Raw genomic sequence first — 21,842 nt, 5'->3', positions numbered from 1 at the left:
AGGTTGTTCTTGGGCAGAGTTCGCGTCTTTTAAGTAGTACAAACTAAGGCAACTCCGATGCCGAAAGTTATATTCTCGTAAACTCTCTGTTAAATTTGAAACTTTTTAAATTTATTTCTATATTTGGCTATAAAATATAAATGGATCCATAATATCCTATATGAGATTTCTATTTGATTTTTCGTTTGCTAATCACAATGCAGAAATTTGTTCACCACATTTCTTAGACGTCAGAAGGAAATATGATGGCTAATATTAGGAAATGTTATGAGATTGACAGAATCCATATGTGTGAGAAATAAGTTAGGCATGTTTGTATATTTCTGAGTTTCATTAATTTTTGAATATTTTTCATCCCGGATGGCTAACTAACCAACGATATGACACACTTACGTCACTGTCTCCAGTTCTATTCCTTAATAAATATCTAGTTTTAAGTTATTTTCATTTTCTTTTTGTGCAACTCACACCGGCCTCACCAGTTAGCACAATCTTTCACTGCATCATACACCGGCGACATCTGGCGTCAACACTAAGATGCGATGTACACTGTCACTTCGCCGTTCCCGTATGACAAATGATAGTAGACAAAAGGCTCGTGCGTTGCGGACACCAAGAGCATGCAATAAATGTCAGATGCAATCAAGGAGGCTGGTTGGGACTTCGCGTCCCGCTCTGAGGACGTCTTTCTGACACCCGGACACGCGCCAATTCCCAGGCACATAGGGGGACTTCGTATCTTACCTCCCGCCCTCTAGAATCGTGTTTATGAACGTGAGTGTGTTAGAGTTATGATCGCTTGGAAAAATGATTTCAAAAATGTTCGAGGGTGAAGTGATTAAAAGAACTTCCAGTGTCAAACTCTGAATGGTGGCTTTTTTTTTCTTCTTTTTTTGGGACTAAAAATGACAATAAGGGTGAAGACGAAAATATAAGTGAAGGAGCTCACCAATGTCTTTGTTAACTTTGTAATGCAGTAGCGTTATTATATTGATACGCATCAACAGTAAGATTCTGTTAAAGCATGTGAACAGAAGATTTTCTCTCTCTCTCTCTCTCTCTCTCTCTCTCTCTGGATGTGTATAAACAGCAAATGGTACTGAAGCATACGAATAGTAGTTTTCTGCGGAAGTTTATAAAAACAGATTCTTCAAAAGCATATCAACAACGTTTATAATGCTTCTTGGAAATGTATCATCGGCATATGCTATTGAAGCATATAAACAGGAGATTCTGCAGAAGTTTATATTAAAAGCAAATTCTGCAGAAATTTATATTAAAAACAAATACTGAATACGTTAATATAAAAGCAGATTCTGCAGAAGTTAATTTAAAGCGAAAAGCAAACTCTTCAAAAGGGTTTAGAAGCAAATTTTATCAAACGTCAAATTTTCACTTACTGCCATAAAATTTGGTATTTTCCTCCACGGAATCCGTTTTCACAGTTTTTATAAAAAAAATACGTTTTTGCGTCAGCTTCTGAACTACCATTTAGCTGCTATTATTTTGATATGCTTAAAAAAGTCATTGCTTCCGCATTGCGTTCTACAGTACGATGGACGATGACTTTTTAAGTCAATTATTGCAATGGAGAGAAAAAAAAAAAAGGGGTTTAATCGCACTAATAATTCCTGAAATTGATCTTTGGACCAAACTTTAATAGAAGTTCTCTACAAAAAAAAAAAAAAAAAAAAAAAAAAAAAAAATCAGAAAGTGATTCATCTGTAGTTTAGTGTGTGTCAGCTGATGACAGAATCTATCTCTCTGCAGTCTTCGTGTAAACACAAGACTATAATTGCCGCTGGAAACCTTATCAGTCCAAAAAATCCACCCAAAAGAATGATAGAACCTCGTCAAGCTCATCTTGGTCGGATATGGGAACAATAAGGAAGGTCACTGACACCATAATAAGCGCGAATAAAGTCTTCGCTGAAATTAGAGTTTTCAAAGAAGTAAAATTTACAAGAAACTTTTTTCAAGTTGAATGGGACAAAAATACAAACAGATTGGTTGTCGTTAAAACCTTCTCTTTGTTAAACTAAGATTCAGCCTCCTTGGAAGAGTAGACAAAGAGATAAAGCCTTACATCTTTAAACACTACCCTCCTATCTATCTATCTATCTGCTTCATCGATCTCTCTCTCTCTCTCTCTCTCTCTCTCTCTCAATGTTGGATTAAAAAGGATCGGAAAAAAACCCGGGAAAATAGCAGTGACTGTTACTTTATCGACAAACCAATTAAAGCCATGTTTTGTACACACACACACACACACACACACGCACACGCACACACACACACCAATAGCGTAGGACCAAAAAAAAAAAAAAAACGGGGCTCCAACGTCGTTGTGTCTTGGAACGGTCGATCGACCTGTGCCCTAATTACCGACATGTGACAACAACTACTGACGGCGTCCAAGAGCGCGTTCATTGACGGAAACAAGTGATACCATTGCCGTCCCTTTTCTTCCGTTATCTGAGAGTAAAAACGGGCCGAAATGAAGAGAAGAAGAAGAAGAAAAAAAGACTTTTTAAAGACCACAACTTTAAAATACCTAAACATCCATAGATGTCGAGAGAGAGCATGGGTCTCTTTCACATTCTTTATGATGCTCATCTACCCCCTCCTTTCTCTTGTTTGCTTCTTATGATGATAAGAATGAAAACCTCCGAGACCCCATTACATTTCGTTGCCTATACAATAAGTTTTTTTTTTCTAATTAATGGAGGTCTAATTTCGGTTATTAATTGATGAGTTTTTATGCCTTCCGATAATGTGAGCTGCCTTGGGAAGGATTTTTTGAAATATTTCATTGCTTCAAAGTTTCGATTTTTAATTCGAAGTTTAAACTTTTGCTGTGAATTGAGATGTGACTGATATCGAAGAATAACTTTTGATGTTAGCTGCATGTAGCGCAAAGCTTTTTTTTTTATTTTATTTTTAATTCTAGCTATTTTCAGAAGATTACTTAAATGGCCAGATGCGTTAATATATTTAGTTAATACGAAAATAAAATATTGGGATAGATGCAAAGTAGAAGAATTTATTACTTAATAAAGTCCGCTGTTCGTTGCTCTTCAGACCAACATCGTTCCCTACTTATTTCCTAAAATTTATTCTTTCTTTCTTTCCAACTTTCCGCTCATCGACGGAATGGTCAGTTAAGAGTATCGGGAGAATACGTGGATTTCTGTCTGCCTGTACAGAATATATACATTTATGTGCATTCGAATGATTGATGGCAATGATAATCGTTGTCAGTACGGTTGATATGTGTGGCAATCAGTTTTCACTGATAATATTGTAGATGATAATTCCCTTTCGTTAGGAAACTTCTGTGTATATTACTGACGCTACTTTTATCAGTTTAAGAAATGTCAGGAAGTGTACATTCTTAGATTAAAATTACTTTTATAGGACTGATTAATACTGACGAAGCTGAATTTCTTATTTAGTGATCAACTTTGGATGGATATTAGTCGATCGCTTATTGAGATAGTTCGCCCAACGACTATCAATAATTGTTTTCTCTGAATCCCCCTATTTCAGTATACGTTGATACTGAAATAGTTTTCCCTGTTGTTATTATTATTGCACCGATCATGTAAAATGATTTTCCCCTTAAAAGGATTTATTAAGGGATGTGTTTCTTTTTGTTAGTTGGCTCCTTCATGTGGTCTTCATCTAGACCCCCTTTCTAGTCAGTTCTGCATTGTCAGATCTCAGAAGGTAATCGTAGTTTTTACACTCGTAAACTGGCGTGTTTCTTCCCTAAAAAAACTGCATGATGGCTTAATTGAAATACATAAAACTCCGACGCCTTGTAGCCTTAATTTACTTATAGGTACTGAGCGCAATTTCTTGTATTCTGATAATAATTGTTTGGTCTGCCTTTAAAAGATTAATGCTATACAACCGACAGAAGCGCTTAAACAAGAAACTCTGTCCAGTTACAGCAGTACTGGCACACACTGACAACCTGCAGGTATCAATTCATCGTCTATACCTCGTGAGAGGGATGGACGAGGAAGAAATTTTACTGAAGAAATTAAATGGATGCAGAAAACATCCAAAGCTTGTGATGTCTCCATTCTATGATGGTAGAGCAGCTACGATACCACGAGGAGCGATTGCTTCCAACTTTCTGAGAAACAGTTTCCAATACAAAAACAATCATCAGTCATCTACTAATAGAGATATTGGTGCGTTTTTACGTTGAAAAAAAAAATGGATTTGTAGGTAACGATTTTGAATTATGGAAGTCGTTTAACTTCCTGTGACACTGATTGAACGAATGTTGCAATGAAACAATTGTCTTATAGTTACAGGCTTAAAAAATAATAAAATGTGGGACATAAAATTGCAATCTCACGACTGACTTAACCGGACTGGGTGTTGGATCATCACGCTTGGTTCCTCTCTCTTTCCTTTTTTTAACGCACTTGGTTTCCAGTTTTTCAGACAAGTTACTTTGCTAGCTGGAATATTAGCCCGCAGCATTTACTTCTTTTTTTTTTTTGGATGTCCAAAAAACATAAAACTAGATGAGCAAGACAAAAAAAATTGTACTTCAATAATTAGAACTGTAGTTAATATTATATGGTTGTTTGAAAGAGAAAATCACTAGATTATCTTATTTGTTTTCAATAAATAAAAAAAAAGACTGCTATTTTGCGTACATAATAAGACATTAGTCTGCAACGAAGTCGGTAGTGGCATTTGTTGAAGGGCCCAGAGTAGCTGTGATATTTGGCTGAGTAAAGCCACGTTATTGTTCATTGTTTCGGTGTCAGTCAATTAACAGCAGAGGCCGGGCCAGACAAAGAAAGAGAACTCAGTCCCCGGAGAAGTTAAATTAACTGCTCGCCACCTCTTTGTGTTGAAATAAAACAGATGTTAGCTGAGGACCGAGGAAAAGAAACAATGGCACACAGTTTAAAGGGCACTAATTAGAATCGACTGATTATCAAGTGTGGGGATGGGGAAAGGAGATGGATATTTTTCAACTCGCTGACACACACACACACACACACACACACACACACACACACACACACACTGGAAGGAGCGCTGTTAACTGGGTGAGTTATTTTTCAGGCAGAAACCTTGGTGATTCCGACTATCAATCTTAGATTTTTTTTCACTCTTTTATTTCTTGCCGTACATTATGACACATTTAATGCAAAAATTGCTTCATCTATCACTATTCAGAAATACTGCTTTGCCATACGTGCAATTTAAAGTAGAGATGCAGCGTTTTTGTTTGGTTTTGTGATTCCTCTTCTTTTTCTTTTTTTTTTTTTTAGCATCACGCAGACCAAGTTTTTCTGTGCTATAACCGACACATACACACCTCTTGTTTCTCATTATGCCAAGATTAAAGCTGGTCAGCTGCAGTTCTTTCTTTCAACGATGGAGAGAGAGAGAGAGAGAGAGAGTCCCTCTAGATAAGTACATAAGGACAAAAACTTAAAAAGCTTTTGTCTTTATCCAGGACTCAGAATAACAACAACCGTGAAATGTTGAAACCAGCGTACAGTCTCGTACCATCTTAAACCACCGTGGTTTCGTCAGAAATATTTGGGGATGAGAAATTTTTTGGATAAAATGGCAGATTAAAACCATTTTATCCAGTGGAATTTTCACTAGCGTGTAGAAAGGGATAATATGCTCGATATCCAGAACTGTTCAAAGGCATCCAAGTCTTGATGCGATTGGTTGTGAGGTTTTTTTTTTTTTAGTATTTAATGAAGAAAACATACAAAACGACTTCAACTTGATATTGAATATAATTAAACGAAATAGTCATTACTATCATCATTATTTTCCCTTGGTTTTACACTGACGAGAGATACACTGCGTTGATGAAGTCCAAGAGCCCGTATGTTGACTTTGTATTAGTACTTTTGATTAAGGCTATAAATAATAATGAATTATTAATAAGCCTTGCTTTTAATAATTTTCATTGCCAACTTGAAAGCTTTTTGGTTATTTATTTCATTAATTATGATTTACTTACCGATCGAGAGTTCACCTAAGATAAATACATCTTCCAAACATGTAGAATACTAAAAGGTATTCTGGGTTCTACTTGGTCTCCAAAGAAAATCCATAGTTCGAAATAGCTAACCTTTTCGACAGAGCGTAGATGTTTCTAGCACCTGTCAAGCTAGCGAACTCTTAATCATAAGCTAAAATATACAGGCTGTTGGACAGTTTTGTCTCTAAGGAGCGAAAATAAAATGGTAATTCGTGCAGAAGATTATTGGACGTTATCAAACAAGTAAATGTTTGCCAAAAGTCAAACATTATTCGAGGATGGGCTAACCACTCGGTTATTACCCCACCCACTCTCCAGTTTGCATTGGAATGTACATCAACATACTGTTTGAAGGGAATTTTTTCATTTTACGTTTTTGGTAGGTAAGCAACTACATTGAAAGTCCCGTGTAACAGTACAGCCTATGACCAGAAGTCTATCATGGAGAGTATAAAACATCTGCTTGAAAAATTTTCTGAGCAGTATTCGGAATATTAAATTTATCCACCCTTTTCATTTTCGATATTAATTACACGATTAAAAACGAAATTTATCTGATTTCTTCTGAAAGTAGATGAGAACAATTTTCAGAGGAAGTGCCGATCGCAGACAGAGGTCGAGGAATTTTTTTTAATACAGAACACTCGGGTTTCTTAACATACAAAATCAGACCAATCGGAACGAATTGCATTTGTCTGAACTTTCGGAGTTAACTAAATATTTCTAACCGTAATTTTTTTTAAAAAAAAAATATTGATCCCATACACGAGAGGTAGAAGACCTCTAAGCACATAAGTGCCGTGCGTTGGGTACAAAAGGGTACATTACAAATGGTAACCTTCAGTCGATTAAAACGTGAACATATGTGAGTACCATCCATGAGAAGCATGATGGTAGACGATTGTCCCGTGTTGGGATTCAGACGCTAACAGATTTATTTATTAATATTAAGGATATTAACACAGACAGATTCCCAATAACGTAGTTTAAATTCATGCGAACACGTAAACACACACCCAAAAAGTAATTAATAGACTTTTTCATTTATTAATTAAAGGTTTGAAAACTCACCTAGCGGAAGTGATGATGTCATTTCCGTGAGACTGTCGTTCCTTCATGGAGCTGCCATCACTGCGAGATAGGACGTGACTGTGAGAGTGACTAGAGGCAGATAGGGGAAGAGATGCTGAGGCGGTGATCATGGAATTATGATGGGTTGAATTGAGGGCCATGAACGGAATGGGGTTTATATGAGAAGACGACACGCTGGCTGCTACTGCTGCTTGCGCTGCCGTCGTGTGATGATGATGGTGATGATGGTTGTACCCATTGGCCAGCATGTGACTCTTGTCTAAACGCTCACCTACTAAAGAAACAATTGATGACATTACGTTCATTCATAATATTATAAGATTATTAATAAAAAAAGATTTGTGTATCAATCAAGTAAAACAATACTCATGAAACTATGTTAATATTACGATTAAAGCGATAATAATAATAATGAATATAGTTCTACAAATTGTTGGTGTAAGCACACTGCACACGGCAACTTAGACTTCAGAACTCACGAATAAATATTTCAAACTATTTTAATCAACCTCATGGGTAATCAACTCAAAATGAGTGATGATACTCACGATCTAGTAATTTTTTTCTCCATTTAAATATTAGTATTCAAATTTCATCCTCATCTCTGAATTTACGAAGACAGGAATTTTGGCCTGGCTGTTAATGACTCAATATTGAGACTCCGTCATCAGAGTCCCATTTGACATAATGGTTATTTATAAAGCGAGATGAGGCTACAAATATGTGTGATCTTATGACTCTCCGATCTTATTAAACCTGTAGTATATTAAATGAGTCGCACTACTTCTCACTCGATAAAATGGCTGCACTGAGAATGAGACTTAAAAACCTGCTATAAATTCGGCAGATTCATTTCCAGTGCCAGTTTAAATGGTCATTACAGTTTTTAAGCGTAATGGAGGAAAAAAAATGTCGCATCTATCCAGGCTCATATGAATACACGCCCGTCTATGAGCGCTGATTATTTCGGTAATTTCTTTAAAATCCCTACCTATATGCATATACTCTGTTTGACTCACTGGCATTGCATAGTTAGGATATTATATGAGGCGATATATTTTAATCCCTACGTAATAACTAATTAAATAATCATCTTTCTTCCAGTTAACTCCATGCTCTCTTTATGAATTCTTTGCAGTTTAGAAGCTAATCTTTATTCTGACATTTTACACTCCACAATAACTACACCCCAGAGAGTCTTTGAAGTACAGAAAAACTTCTCCTGGATGTGAGACTCATTCTCCAAGTGTCATCGGTGTTTATTTTTATTATCATTTCCCGTAATGATTAATTTGGTGTCAAGTAAATTGTAAGCAATTCTCATTATGTTGACACAACAATACTAAGAAGTATCAGAGGAATCTTTCCCCTGCCTTCTTTTTATTTTCTTTTGATATTATTCCTGATATTTTTGGAATGAATAATGAGATGTGTAAACCAGGAAAATAATGATGCAATTTGAATGAAGTCGAAATTGTTAAGTATTAATGCAGTTAAAACTCTCTCAATGAATTTAAAAAAAGACTTAGCAAACGATAAACCAATACTGACACAGAGACAACAATACTGCATTGCAACAATAACAAAAGGACGTCTACTTTGAATAAACTAATAATGGATGACAACAATACTCCATGGTAACAATAGAAGGGTTCTCTTAGCTTCTGTTAGGCAATATTTCTCTATTGTTAGCATTTTATTTATATTTGTCAGGATAATTATGGCATTAGGATGAGCGATGTATATATAAGACTACATTGTTAGTTGATATTCGTGTATAGCATTACATAGATGATATAAAATTATTGATAGGCAATCATTACTAGAATTACATGCGTTGTGTGGAGATACATTAACAATGTGTATGACAAACTAAATTATTATCGATTATCTTAAAATAGTCCACAAGTTTCGCATTAACATGCAGACGGTAAAGCTGCCTCCAGTTAGTTTATCGGGAGTATAATTTATATGCCTGCATCCACCCCTTAATATTTATCAGTCTGAAGCGTTCGGGTTCCGTCCGGATTTCGTATAACGACCTTAATTAGGTGGTGCCTAAGTTGAAAACTTTTTATTAAATTTTATTAACTTTTAGCGATATCTGATCTTAGAATCTACATCTTTGATGGTCGAGTCTTGCGATCTTGTGCTTCCGAGCCGTCCTCAAGCTGAGTCGCTGCATAAGTGGCCATCGCGAACGCGTGCTTGTTCAGGTGACAGAGATGAATGGAGGAGAGAAACCCGAGGCTCTCTTGCTTCATCGCCCCGCGTGTGATGATCAAGTTCGACATCCCAGTGAGTTGTTCCGACCACAGCTTGACAGGCAAAGCCTGCGGATCAGTGGAGGCTTCTTTGCACGAGGGTCCTGCTGTCGGCGTTCGTAAAACATTTGGTGTGTGGATAAAAATGCTTACTCTAGAGCACGATGTTTAAAACACCGAGCCCTTAAAGCGACCCTTGTCTGGAAATTTCCTTTAATCTCGTGCATGAAGGAGCAGAAGGCCGTGATTTTTTTTTTTATTTTACGTTTTTCTTCTTAGAAATCTTCGGCCTTGGAAATATGGTATTTTAAGACCATCGAGTCTCATGGGAAAGTCTGTGAAGCTCGCATCATAGCATTTTTTTTATTCAACACAAAGACGACAATTTCTGTATTATTGACATTTTCTGTCTAAATTGCCTATTCCTGCATACTAGTCAAAAATCCCATAAATACCTCCCAGATTTCTTTTTTAGGTCCCCAGGAGATCGGAATGATGACTCTTAGAAGAAAAAAAAAATTTTTTTATGGTTTCCTTTCTAAGATAAGGCATTTTTGGATGGTGGATCGCACATTGAAGCCTTTTCAGAATTTAGCACAGTTTTGTAACGTAGGTAAAATTTTTTTTAAAAAAAGAGAAAAATAATATTATGTGTTATTTTTTATTTATTTAGAAAAGAAAATACAAAACAGCTCAAAACCCTATTGAACAAAAGCATTGATAGAACACACAAAATCGGTTCAGGCAAACGTGATGAATACATTGCAACCTTTAAATTAATGGTTTCCATTGGTTGAAAAGAACAATGGGCAAAATGAACTGTAATATGAATCATATGAGAAATTCTACCTCTATTTGCAGTTTCAACATTAATTGTACTAAAAACGAAATACCTTACTGGAATGAACGTTATGGAAATTTCTCAGACATGCACTATCCAATATTAAGCCAAGACTGGATGTATTGGGTCAAAATAAGCAAGCTCATCCATCTCATTAATTCGTTTTTCATATTACTATGAAATATTTATTTAATATTTTCATTTTTCATTTTTCATTTTTTTTTCATATTTATTTGTAACAGTTACCTTTTTCAATTTTCTTCCTTTTATCTGCATATGTAAAGTGTGTGAACTATAAAAATTAATTATATAATATTAAATATAACTATACGTGTGCATTTTCTGCAATGTATATGTTCCTTATTTCTATTTCTTATTTTATTTAAAACTGCTCAAAAACTGAACACTAGAATACATAAAAAAAAGCAACTAATCTAACAGTACTGCCAGGGGTCAGGAATCGCATTCTACTGAACATGGATCAAAAATATGAAAGGCCGAGGTCTCAGTGAAATTCCAGGCCTCAATTAATTTATTATTTGGATTGTATTTCATAATTAATTCGATTAAAAGATGAAAGTTAAAAATATCAACAGGAAATGTTTCGTATAATGCATTTTGAGTTTAAGTTGCAATGGTAGTGAAAGTTGGAATTACATTCAGTGTTACTTTCTTTTTATGCATCTATTTCGTCTTGTACAATCACGTTTCTTACACTTTATTGAAGATCATCTACAGGGGGGTATTATAATATCATCGTCAAATATCAATCTCGCCAAAATATACGTAATCATCTTAAACTCTCTAACACACTTCCGATCTGGTCTTACAAAAGGAGTTTTAAAACACTATTGTTTCACTTCATCACTATGATACTAAGTTATGCAACACATCCAGAAGATTTTTTATGTTTAAAATTTGTTTTAAATTTTCTGGAGTTCGTTACTTTAAAGAAAATTAATTTCAAGAATTTATTGGCAATGTAAAGAATGCATTATCATGAAAAAGTCGCAATGAAAACAACAATAAGGATTAATAGTGATAGCTAATTGGCAATGAAAACAACAATAATTAGAAGTGATAAATTAACTTGTAGTGAAAACAACAATGGAATTATTAATAATAACTGAACTGACAATGAAACCAACAAAGAATTAATAGCGAAGCCTGATCTGATAATAAAAACAACAACAGAATTTCCAGTAATAGTTCGATTGGCAAGGCAAACAACAATGGAATGAATAGTGATCGCTGAACTGGTAGCAAAAAAAAAAAAAAAAAACTGGAATTAGGAATAACAGCCGACCAGAACGGAGAACAAAGCCAAGCCTATTGATCTTTTAATCTTCACACTGTCATGATCCGTTCTTATATATATACACGAAACGAAATAATTTAAAACAGGATAATACGCAATTAGCATTTTGATGCATATTTTCCTTAGACTTCTTATCAATTTTATTTCTGAAGGATAAATAACTTGAAAATATAATTCCCAGCTGGGAAGAAGAACATGGCACGCGCCTTCTACAGGGTCATGCCATACGCATTACTGTAGATGTTTCTATTTGATGTTTTTGCTTTATGAAGCGCTTGTCTCGAGTTACAAGCACGCACGTTGCTTCATGTTAATAGCAGTGCACACAGGGTTGTGTTGAAAAACCCGCGTTGGACAGATTGTGGGAAATCGTCCTGCGAACATTAGTTAAAGAGTGTACAACATCCGATAACGTGGGTAACAAGGTAAAACATGCGCATCAGCTTAATAACAGCTTAATGAAGTACATCGCGTGCAAAACTGTGAAATTTCGCATTAAATCGATATTAATTTAACTTTTTAATTATTATTTATTGCTGTACTCATTACTTAAACCTGTCGTACGGTATTTTTATTTTTTTTTTAGCAAGGCCCATCATCACTTCTTATCCGTACTGTTCAATTAATGATCGTATTGCCATTTTCAGCTGCTTTCATAGTGGATGAATTATAACGAAGCGATAGTTGGATGCTTTTTAAGTTCTCCGACTCTACACACGAAGTTCGGCGAGTGGTTATTTCTTTTACTATGAAGCTTGTCCAAAATTTGTCCGCCATCAGCAAGGATGCATTTTAATTAGTGTTAGTTAGCATCCCAGCATCATAGGCTACCCGTTGTCTACTGTAATTAGTCACTTGATTAGGTGAGTCATGCTCAGTTTTACGCTCTCATAATTATGATTTTACTTTTAATTTGGCTACATTCACATAATCATAAGATATTAAAGATCATTTGGCAGCATTGTTATGATGATTTATAAAATATTAATGATCATTTAACTGCATTTTCATAATTCTGTTAATCATGTACAGGACTGGCATCCTAATTATGATTCTGTGATTCATGCTTAGTTCTTGCTACATTCTTGTGATTTGAGAATCATGCTTCGTTTACATTCTTATGATTATGTCCATAATCATAAGAGTGGATTATGATTGTGAATCATAATCATTCTTATGATTCACACAATTATAATATGCATTATAAGAATAAATTCTCAGTTTACATTCTTCATTCTGCGAATCATGCCATAATCCACTCTTATGATTATGTCCATAATCATAAGAGTGGATTACGATTGTGAATCATAATCATTCTTATGATTCACACAATTATAATAATGCATTATAGGAATAAATTCTCAGTTTACATTCTTCATTCTGTGAATCATGCTCAGTTTACATTCTTATGATTCTGTGATTCATGCTTAGTTTTTGCTACATTCTTGTGATTTGAGAATCATGCTTAGTTTACATTCTTATGACTATGTTCATAATCATAGAATGATTATGATTATAATGTGAATTATGATTGTGAATCATAATCATTCTTATGATTCACACAATCATAATAATGCATTACACGAATAAATTCTCAGTTTACATTCTTGATTCTGTGAATCATGTCAGTTTACATTCTTATGATTATGTGACTTATGATAAGGTTTCTCAAAATTTAGGAGATTAGAAGATTATGTAGGAATTGTAATTTCATTCTGTTATCAGATTATTTCAAAAGTTATGAAATAAGCTCTTTATAACTTAGTATTATTTCGTGAAAGAAGAACATAAAACAAAGCTTTGCCCCATTCCTATTGAACCCACGATTAATTTAAACCTTTTGGTCTCTAAATTAAACAAATTGTTAACTAACATGTTAAGAAAATAACAATTTATCTTAATCACCATGTTTTATTATTTTATGAATTAGAAGCGCGAATAACCAAAACTAACGATTTCGGCTGAAATTAAATTTTAACTCAGTGAATTGTAAAATTTAAATAAAATAAATAAATAAAGATTTATTTTATAATTGAAATTAAATACGTATGTAAATTTACGAGGTAATCAGAGATGATAAAAAATAAGGAAAAATTACTGAAGATAATCATAAGAAATTGACGCGTTTCGTAAAAGCATTCTTCCTTCCAGACATCAACTCATAGAGAAATTTGGGTAATTTCGACACAATTTGACTCTACTAATAGTCCAATAGAAAAGAAAATCGATATGTTGCTACAAAAAAAAAAATCATGACAGTACGCTTGTATAAGTAACGTCATTCATTATTGAAAAAATAATGTAAAGCTTCTTGTCCAAATGAAGTGAAAGAGATTTCTGTGTCGAAACTGGCATTTTCTGTCCACAGGCAAAAAATCTTTAACTTTGAACTTCAGTTTATAATTTGCCGTTCAAATATAATCCTACGATTCATAATAATATATTTTTATGAATCTCAGGCTTACGTTTGAACAACTTAATCTACTAGTGTACCATTTACCAATACGACAGTTTTTTGTGCAAAGGGATCTAACTGATTATGTATAACAATTTCTTAATACTTGCTCATTCTAATTCTCTAATGTTGTTTCATGTAATTTCATAATTTTTTTTTCATATAATTTTGTAAAAACCGATTTCCTCATGTTACTGTACTGTAGTGTATATCACTAATATACACAATAATTCACAAGCTCAGCGGCCAAGGAAAGACAGCTCTGTTTGTGAACTCAGACTGATCGCTAAGATGGACTAGTGATGCTAATAAGTAGATAAGTTACAAAACCCACGGGAAACTGAAACCAAATTCGGTTCTAAAAAAGAACAAAATTTATTTAACGTGTAATTGAACATAAATGTCAGCTTCTTAAAGAAGCAAGCTAAAATAACATGAAGATGGCAAAATTTACTTTTACTCTCTTTTACTTTCATGAACTTACAAGAGAAATTAAAATTCTCTGTCTCCATTGTATGATTTTTAATATAAAAAATAAAGTTTAGCAAAAATCTTCAATTTCGGCTCATTATTTATCAAATAAGCTTCAAATTTCATTAACTGAAATTTATAAATGAAATCCACAAAACAGAATTGTTCATGTTTACTTTACAGTTATTGAGAGACTTTCGTTATCTTTCTCGAGCCAGTCATAAGATTCACGATTATCATGAACACATGGACTTGACAGAGGTCTTTCGCTTTAATTGATGACACATTTGGGTGTGTGAGCAAGCGTGAATGCATCATTTTCCAAATTACTTCATCTCTTAAAATATTCTTGCACTACTACAATGCACACTTACAGAAGCTTGTGTGGTATTTTAGTATTAATTATTTGGGTGCAATGCGAATTATTACAATAGAAGTACCATCGTCAATAAGTCTTTGTATAGATTTACACATATTTACGAAATTTAACTCTCAGCATCTTCCTAATGTCCTGCTGATAGAAAAGTCTATGTGTTCTAATTGATCATTGTAGGGAAGAATTGCTCATGCTGACAGGAAACACTCAGTTTCTGTGACAGAAACTGATCAATGGAGGCAGTGAATCGTGTAGAACTATGAGTTATTCTGAGGCTATTACAGGTTGTAAACAATCTCATAACCAATGCTTGTTGACCGAAAATACATTCTATTTTGTTGGTCTTTAATATATTTTTTTTCAGTTTCTGCCGTTATAAATGCTTTGTTTTCAAATATCAATAATGAAAAAGATAATGAAATACCAAAAAGCCAACCTATGGAACAATAACTGGAGCGATAATATTTCCGAAATTTCGGAATATCTTCTCTGCCACGTCCAATGCTCTCGTAGTGAAAGATGATTCAGAAGGGCCAATCCTTCAGCTATCGTATAATCCATTGTCACAGAAGGAACTATATTCAATCCATTCCTAGAAGTCACGGATAACTATTCAGATACGAGAAGAGGTAAACGATAATGGTTTTTAATAGAGAGATCTGCGAAGTGTTATTTGCATCACTCCAGTTTATTCAGCACATCTGTTTAACAAATACTGGAGTGTCCTACTGGGTAGTTAATCTTTCTTTTCTGTTTATATCTTGACAGTGGCGGATAGCATGACTGTTTCAAAAAGCCCTTCCATAAAACAGTTCTTAAGCTGTCAATATCTGGAACTGATCACACTTATAAGATATACAGAAGTGGTGATCCTCCAGCCTATTATTCCTGGGATTCTCGGCTTTTTCTCCGGAATATCATTCAATACCAGGCGATCTGCAATCACCATCCAATATTGGGACATTCATTATCTTTCTATCCACATTTCTTTGGCAATACTATGAATGATTTTGTTTTGAATTACGTTGATTATCATAAGTAGATTCGAAATCTCTATTGGAGGTTTTTTAAATTCATTCTAAGAATTGCATGCTTCACTAACGTCATGAAATAAATATTATGACATTATCGAATTGCATTTCACATTTATTTCAAACTTTCGTACTTTATTTTTTCAAGGTATGTTGAGAAATCCGAAAGCCCTTCAAGAAAAGAATAAGAAATATCGTAACTAGCGTTCAATCAAAATTTCACGGCTTCGTTTATTAACATTTTCAAACAAAGTGTCAACTAAATAAATAATAATTCATTAAAAAACTAAATACAAGAAAAAAAACTTTTTTTTCCCCCTAGAAAATGGCCATTGTATATTTGTCCCTTTCTCTTTCATGTGTTCAGGAGTATTTTACTGTGACATTGCTTAAGGAAAAAGTTCACGAAATCACGTCTCTTCCTTTAATATCTGCATAAATGATTTTGACAAGTTTCCTCTCGCTGCTGCATACATTGTATTAATTCCTTACTTTGACTGATGCTGGAAAGAGCTTAGAAAAAAGAAAAAAAGATTTTTAATGTCTCGGTCGGAAAATGTTTATACCAAGAAGTTGTCTATCTCTCAGAAGGTTTCCTTTATTCTTAAATCTAGAATTAAATCATTTTTTGTGTGATTTTACATTCATTTTACGGGTATTTCTTCCGCATTTTTTTTTCAGTTAGAGAAAGATAGTCGCCTCTCCATCGCTCGCCAACTGATGGTAGGAGGGATGAAAAACCGGAGTTTCCGGATTTTCATACCACCTTCCACCTCTGAATAAGACCGACTAACTCACCCTTAGTTGAAAAATCTTTATAAGGGTTTTTCACATCCTACAATGGAACCCGGATCCTTCCATCCAAAGGGTATTGTCGATCCTGGCAGAGCTACGAGTATGAAGGAACTGAGAGCTTAGTGGATTCAATGAAACCACTCTAAGAAGATCAATTTAAAGTCTCAAAACTTAAGAGGTAAACGAAACATGAGAGTTACCATCTCCCCCACCCCGCCTACTGAGTGTGATGGCATAATCTATTTCTTAGCGGTTTGCTTCGATCTTTACACAAAATCTCAATTTCCAGCTCTTTCCATAGCTACTGGTCATCTAAAGTAATAACCATGTTTCAGCACTTTATTTAAACTTGTTAATAATGGAACATGCAGCTATTTAAGTTCAATGATACTAGGTTTCTTTTCTTTCTCTCTCAAAGTCTCTCTCTTTCTCTCTCTCTCTTTCTCTCTCAGAAGAGAATTGCAGATCTAAGAACGTTTCTGTTTATGATTAAGTAAATAAATAAAGTATGAACTGGAATTTTATCCTATGACAGGACAGAATGAAAATATCAAAATTGCGATTTAATCGAAAGCCTTTTACCATCAAAATCCATCACACTGCTCTCTATGGATTTGATTCGCATGGTGATGGCTATAATAGAACAGAATATTCTCATTACTTAACATTATTGATTAAGCAATACGAGCAGGATTATTTTATTTATTTTTATTATTTATTTTTAATACAACATCAACATCTTTTCATTTTTTTATCGTGAAACTGAGCTGCAAGTCTCCTCATTGAAATAAAATTAGTATTTAGTATTTTAACTTTTGTAGTTTCATCTTACATGCAAATATTGCCAAAGTCATTACAGCCAACGAGCGAATTTCAAGTGATTAAAATATCAATGCTGGTTTAATGTTTGTTTGTTTTTTAATCATAACTTAAGCGGGTATTTTCAAAAAGAAATTAACGAATATACTATCTTTTAAAAAGGAATTCAATTTTTGAAGAAATCTAACAAGTATTCAGGTAAAATTTCCTATTACTTGAACTTGGAAGGTTCAAGTCTAAAATGACACCTGTAGATTAAGGCGAAGTCGAGGTGGATCAAAAGAACAAGTTCATTCCTTTGTAATATAAAGTAAGCGATAAACGCAAGTGTACATTTGGCTCCAAAACAGAAACAAGCATCAAAGAATCACATCAAAAGGTGAAGAAAGAACCTCAAGAGTTCGCTGTTTATTTTGCACTTAAACCTTATTTGACTTGTAATTTCCATTCGAGAAACATGAAAAAAAAAAAATCTTCCCCTTCAAAAGACGGGCGTGGTTCAAGCGTTATCAACAAGTCCTACATTCGCGTTCCCATGGCAACAATTCGCTGTGAAGAGTGAAGAGGCCAGTTAAGTGAAACAGGTAGGGAGAATTTACCTGGAAATGCCATACATAAATCTGGTGGCTTCAAATAGAAGAAGCAGAATAGGAAGTGCGCGAAACTGAAGCACCAGTTGCTGGTAACTCCATTCCATTAAGGAGGGGGAAATGTTATCAGGGTAAGGGGGGGGAACGAGAATATTACTGAACCTTCAGTTTAGAGCGCAGATCTGGTGCGAAAGTTTGGAAAGTGAAGCAAAATACTTACTCAAATAACTAGTGATGATAACCAAGACAACAAGAAATTATGAGACGCTTTTAAGTTAGATATCTCCAGAATGTTTAAGATGAAAAAAAAACCAGGTGAATTGTAGCTAACTTTGAAGCTTCTAAACCCTCATAGAATCGAATTAAAAAGAGTACAAATTATTATTTTTTTAGAAATAAAACTTACATAGCTACAACGGCTTCGTTCTTATTTCCATATTTGAAAAGCTTCAGTTGCACAGGCATCATGATTATTTTCATGATTCATTTGTTTCATATCTTACCACAGAAAATTTTAATGGACGATCTAAACAAAGGCTGTGGTAAAAATATGACAAAGAAAATGATTGGTAAGTGTCTTAGAAAGGAGTGGTGGAAATATCAAAAAGAAAATACATATTTTGCTATTCATTAGCGAAGGAAATTAGTAGTGTCGAATGAGAGAGAAAAGATGAAAGGGACATTTCAATTGAAGTGAAAGTAAATGCAAAACGATACTTTCATGAGTCTATCGATCTTATTTATATCGTATCTATTGTCGTTCTCTTCTGATAAATGTACTCAAGCTTCCATAGAAGTTGCTGTCTGCAGACACACTTGTTATTACTTATTTAAACTAGCAAAAAAAAGAAGACAAGTAAAACACAATCGCTTTATACTCACTGTCATTTACGGATGTAGAAAGACAACAATCGCCTCTTTTCACGAGCCTTTCTTGTAGCGTGATTGATCCATTCGCCTATCGCTAATGATTGTAATTTAGTATGAATCGTGTGTGTGTGTACCGTATAAACAAAGAATAGATGGACGATATTCTAAGTACAATTCAATATGGCCGACTCAATCGCTAACCAAGGCTGTTTGTAACTTGTAATAAGTTGCAATATAAATACATCGGAAGAGCTTAATGACAATTCTTATAAATATTCTTAAGGCTGATTGAAGGCGGCATCAAATGATTCTAGATTTTTATTATGTTGTCTACTTTAAAGATTCAAACACCAAATACAAGATAGTTTCGAAAAGTATTGTTTGAAAAGAAAGAGAGAGAGAGAGAGAGAGAGAGAGAGAGAGAGAGAATTGGTCAGAAAGGTTGGAAGAGTTGTGACTCTCAAGCCACCACTTGAGGTCATGTTTAGAGATTTCGGTATCTTGAAGAGAGAAAGAAGGAAAAAAACTGCTTGGAAAATTGACATGTCGGTTATTCCTGGCAGGTGCTGTCTGTAATTCTACCTGTATCACTGTCGCCACTTGACAACCTGCCATTCACTCATAGAAATGCTGACATAGCTATTCCTCACCCATGGCAGCAAACGAAATGAGGGAGGGCTGCCAGTATGTCTACTTTCGTATGTGTCAAATCACCAACCGGAACTGTCTATGGGCAGAGACCTCCCAAGTAGATTTTCTCTGATCTAAAAGCTTCCCTGAGGTCTTAATACTCTCTAGAACAAGGTATTACCCATTATGCATTAGTACCGTGTGGTACTAATATATCAGACAGTGTTTCCCCCCCCCATCTTAATTAGCATACCGTTATGGATACGCAAACAACAGAATTCTTCAAATGCGACATATTCTTGGGATCTTATATTTGTGAAGTGTTTCGAATGCTCTTAATATTTATTAACTTCTTCATTCTTATTAGACACCATTTATATATTCAGTCTCAAAACTTTGGATTTTCCATTTTATAACTACCTCTCCATGAAACATGTGGTCTTGGCCAACTTATTGAAGGCGACGAAATTCAGAGAAACACAATTAGAGAAAGGTCGTGGAAGGCCGCTTTTAAAAATCAGAAAATAGAGTTGGGTTTGGTATAATTCACAGTGCTTTGTTATCAACTAATAATAAAAACATTTAAAATGCACCTGAATTATTCGAAAAAAAAGTCCAAAAATGTTGATTTCTTTTATTATCGTAATTTTAAATTGATTCAAACTTGGGTTCATATAACTCTTGACTTTAATCATTATTATAGCTATTTTAGAGATTTTTTTTTTTCAAATGGTTTAGTCACTTTTGACTAAACCATTTTTGTTTAGTCAAAAGTGACTTTATTAATATTTTTATTTGGATCATATCCATGAAAGGTTTATTTATAAATCTATAGTACATTTGTACCGTGAACATGTTAAGGATATTTTTCATTTCTTTTTTTTTTTTTTCTTTTTGTATTTTTATTTATTTTTACATAGTCCGAAATCTGCTCTAGAGATCACCAGACACGGAATTTTTTCAATCCACTTCAAGTCCCCAATAAGCGGGATGGTAGTCTTACGCCGTCTTACGGTAGTCTTACAATCACATATATTCATGCAGTAGCGGGATTCGAACCTGCAGTCTGTTGTTGGTTGGAGAGCGAATACGCAAACGCCAGTGGATCATCTATTCCAATTTTTTTCTTTCCTTTTTTTCAAACTAATAAATCCATTTTTTTTTCTCTAGAAAAATTGGCAAACTGGTTGAGGAAATGCAAATAATTGACAAATATAAGACAATGACCACAAATCTCCCATCACGATGGGAAGGGAGGAGAGGGCATAGACCTATATTCAATGGGTCTAAACGTGCAAAGAAAAAGAAATACCAACACCAATGCATATGCATTGAAATTAAGAGTAATTTGCACGTATAGAAAAATTGCATTATTCTGTTACAACCACAGCAACGTAACTCAGAGAAATGAACCCTGCAACTTTTCCCAATGTTTCCTTTATTCATTGAAAAAAACTTGTTAATAACCGAGTAGATTTTTTTTAAAAACGCAAATTTTTTATACTATATACTTCCCCCCTAGTTATCAAAGCTGGAACTCGTAATTTACCTTTTATTTAATGAGTATAAAAATGCGATTTCACTCAAATGAAATATTTACGTTTCATCAATCTCGTATGTGTAATCGAAAACATATAAAACACAAAACAGTATCTGTTTACATCATGTAAAGAAAGCGGTAAAAATATCCTCACTACGTGAATGAAGTTTTGATTAAACTTCATTCATCACTTTTTTTAAATCAAATGTTAACTCATCCACGAAACTTTAAATTTTTGTTTCATTTACAAACTACGCGCAAAAGTTGTTGTTTTAAGGTAAACATTGAATCATTTTAAGCATGTCCTATTTTCTACATCCTTCTAAAGATTAGGCTTCTGTCAATGTTCTTTACGAATGTAAATAAAGTCCTTATTATTTCCTTATGAATCAGAAATTGCTTTTTATTATTTTAAGTTCATTGAATTCAGAAGTGGGAAATATCATCACACCTACTCTTCCACATCAATGCAAGTGTGTAACGATTTCGAGATTGATGCATCGAAGTAATATAGATGTGCTACACGCTTCAATATGAATAAAGGTAAAAAAAAAAAACAATATTTTAAATGATTATTTTAAGAATGAGCTCACTAGCTGATTATTTTAAAAAGTAATGGGTTCTGCAAATGTTAATTTGGACCGGGCTCTTGCCTCTTTAACACTTTATTGATGTATTAGCAAAAGTAGGCACACATTAATATAAATATT

The 21,842-nt window shown here is 34.1% G+C and overlaps 1 protein-coding gene across 1 annotated transcript in view; it reads right to left on the bottom strand.

Moving 5' to 3' along the window:
* Positions 1-21,842, bottom strand: part of LOC150106645 (dachshund homolog 1-like) — a 237,271-nt gene that overhangs the window by 94,979 nt on the left and 120,450 nt on the right. Inside the window, exon 3 of the mRNA XM_090393448.1 lies at positions 7,112-7,406. Within this exon, the coding sequence (XP_090249574.1) occupies positions 7,112-7,406 (295 nt within the window). The remainder of the gene's footprint in view (positions 1-7,111; positions 7,407-21,842) is intronic.

The sequence above is a fragment of the Typopeltis vanoorti genome, chromosome 5 (genome assembly GCF_054136105.1).
Source record: "Typopeltis vanoorti isolate ZY-2024b chromosome 5, IOZ_Tvanoo_1.0, whole genome shotgun sequence".
Taxonomy (NCBI): domain Eukaryota; kingdom Metazoa; phylum Arthropoda; class Arachnida; order Uropygi; family Thelyphonidae; genus Typopeltis; species Typopeltis vanoorti.
The sequence above is the reverse complement of the archived record's forward strand: the minus strand, read 5'-3'. Positions and strand labels throughout refer to the sequence as shown.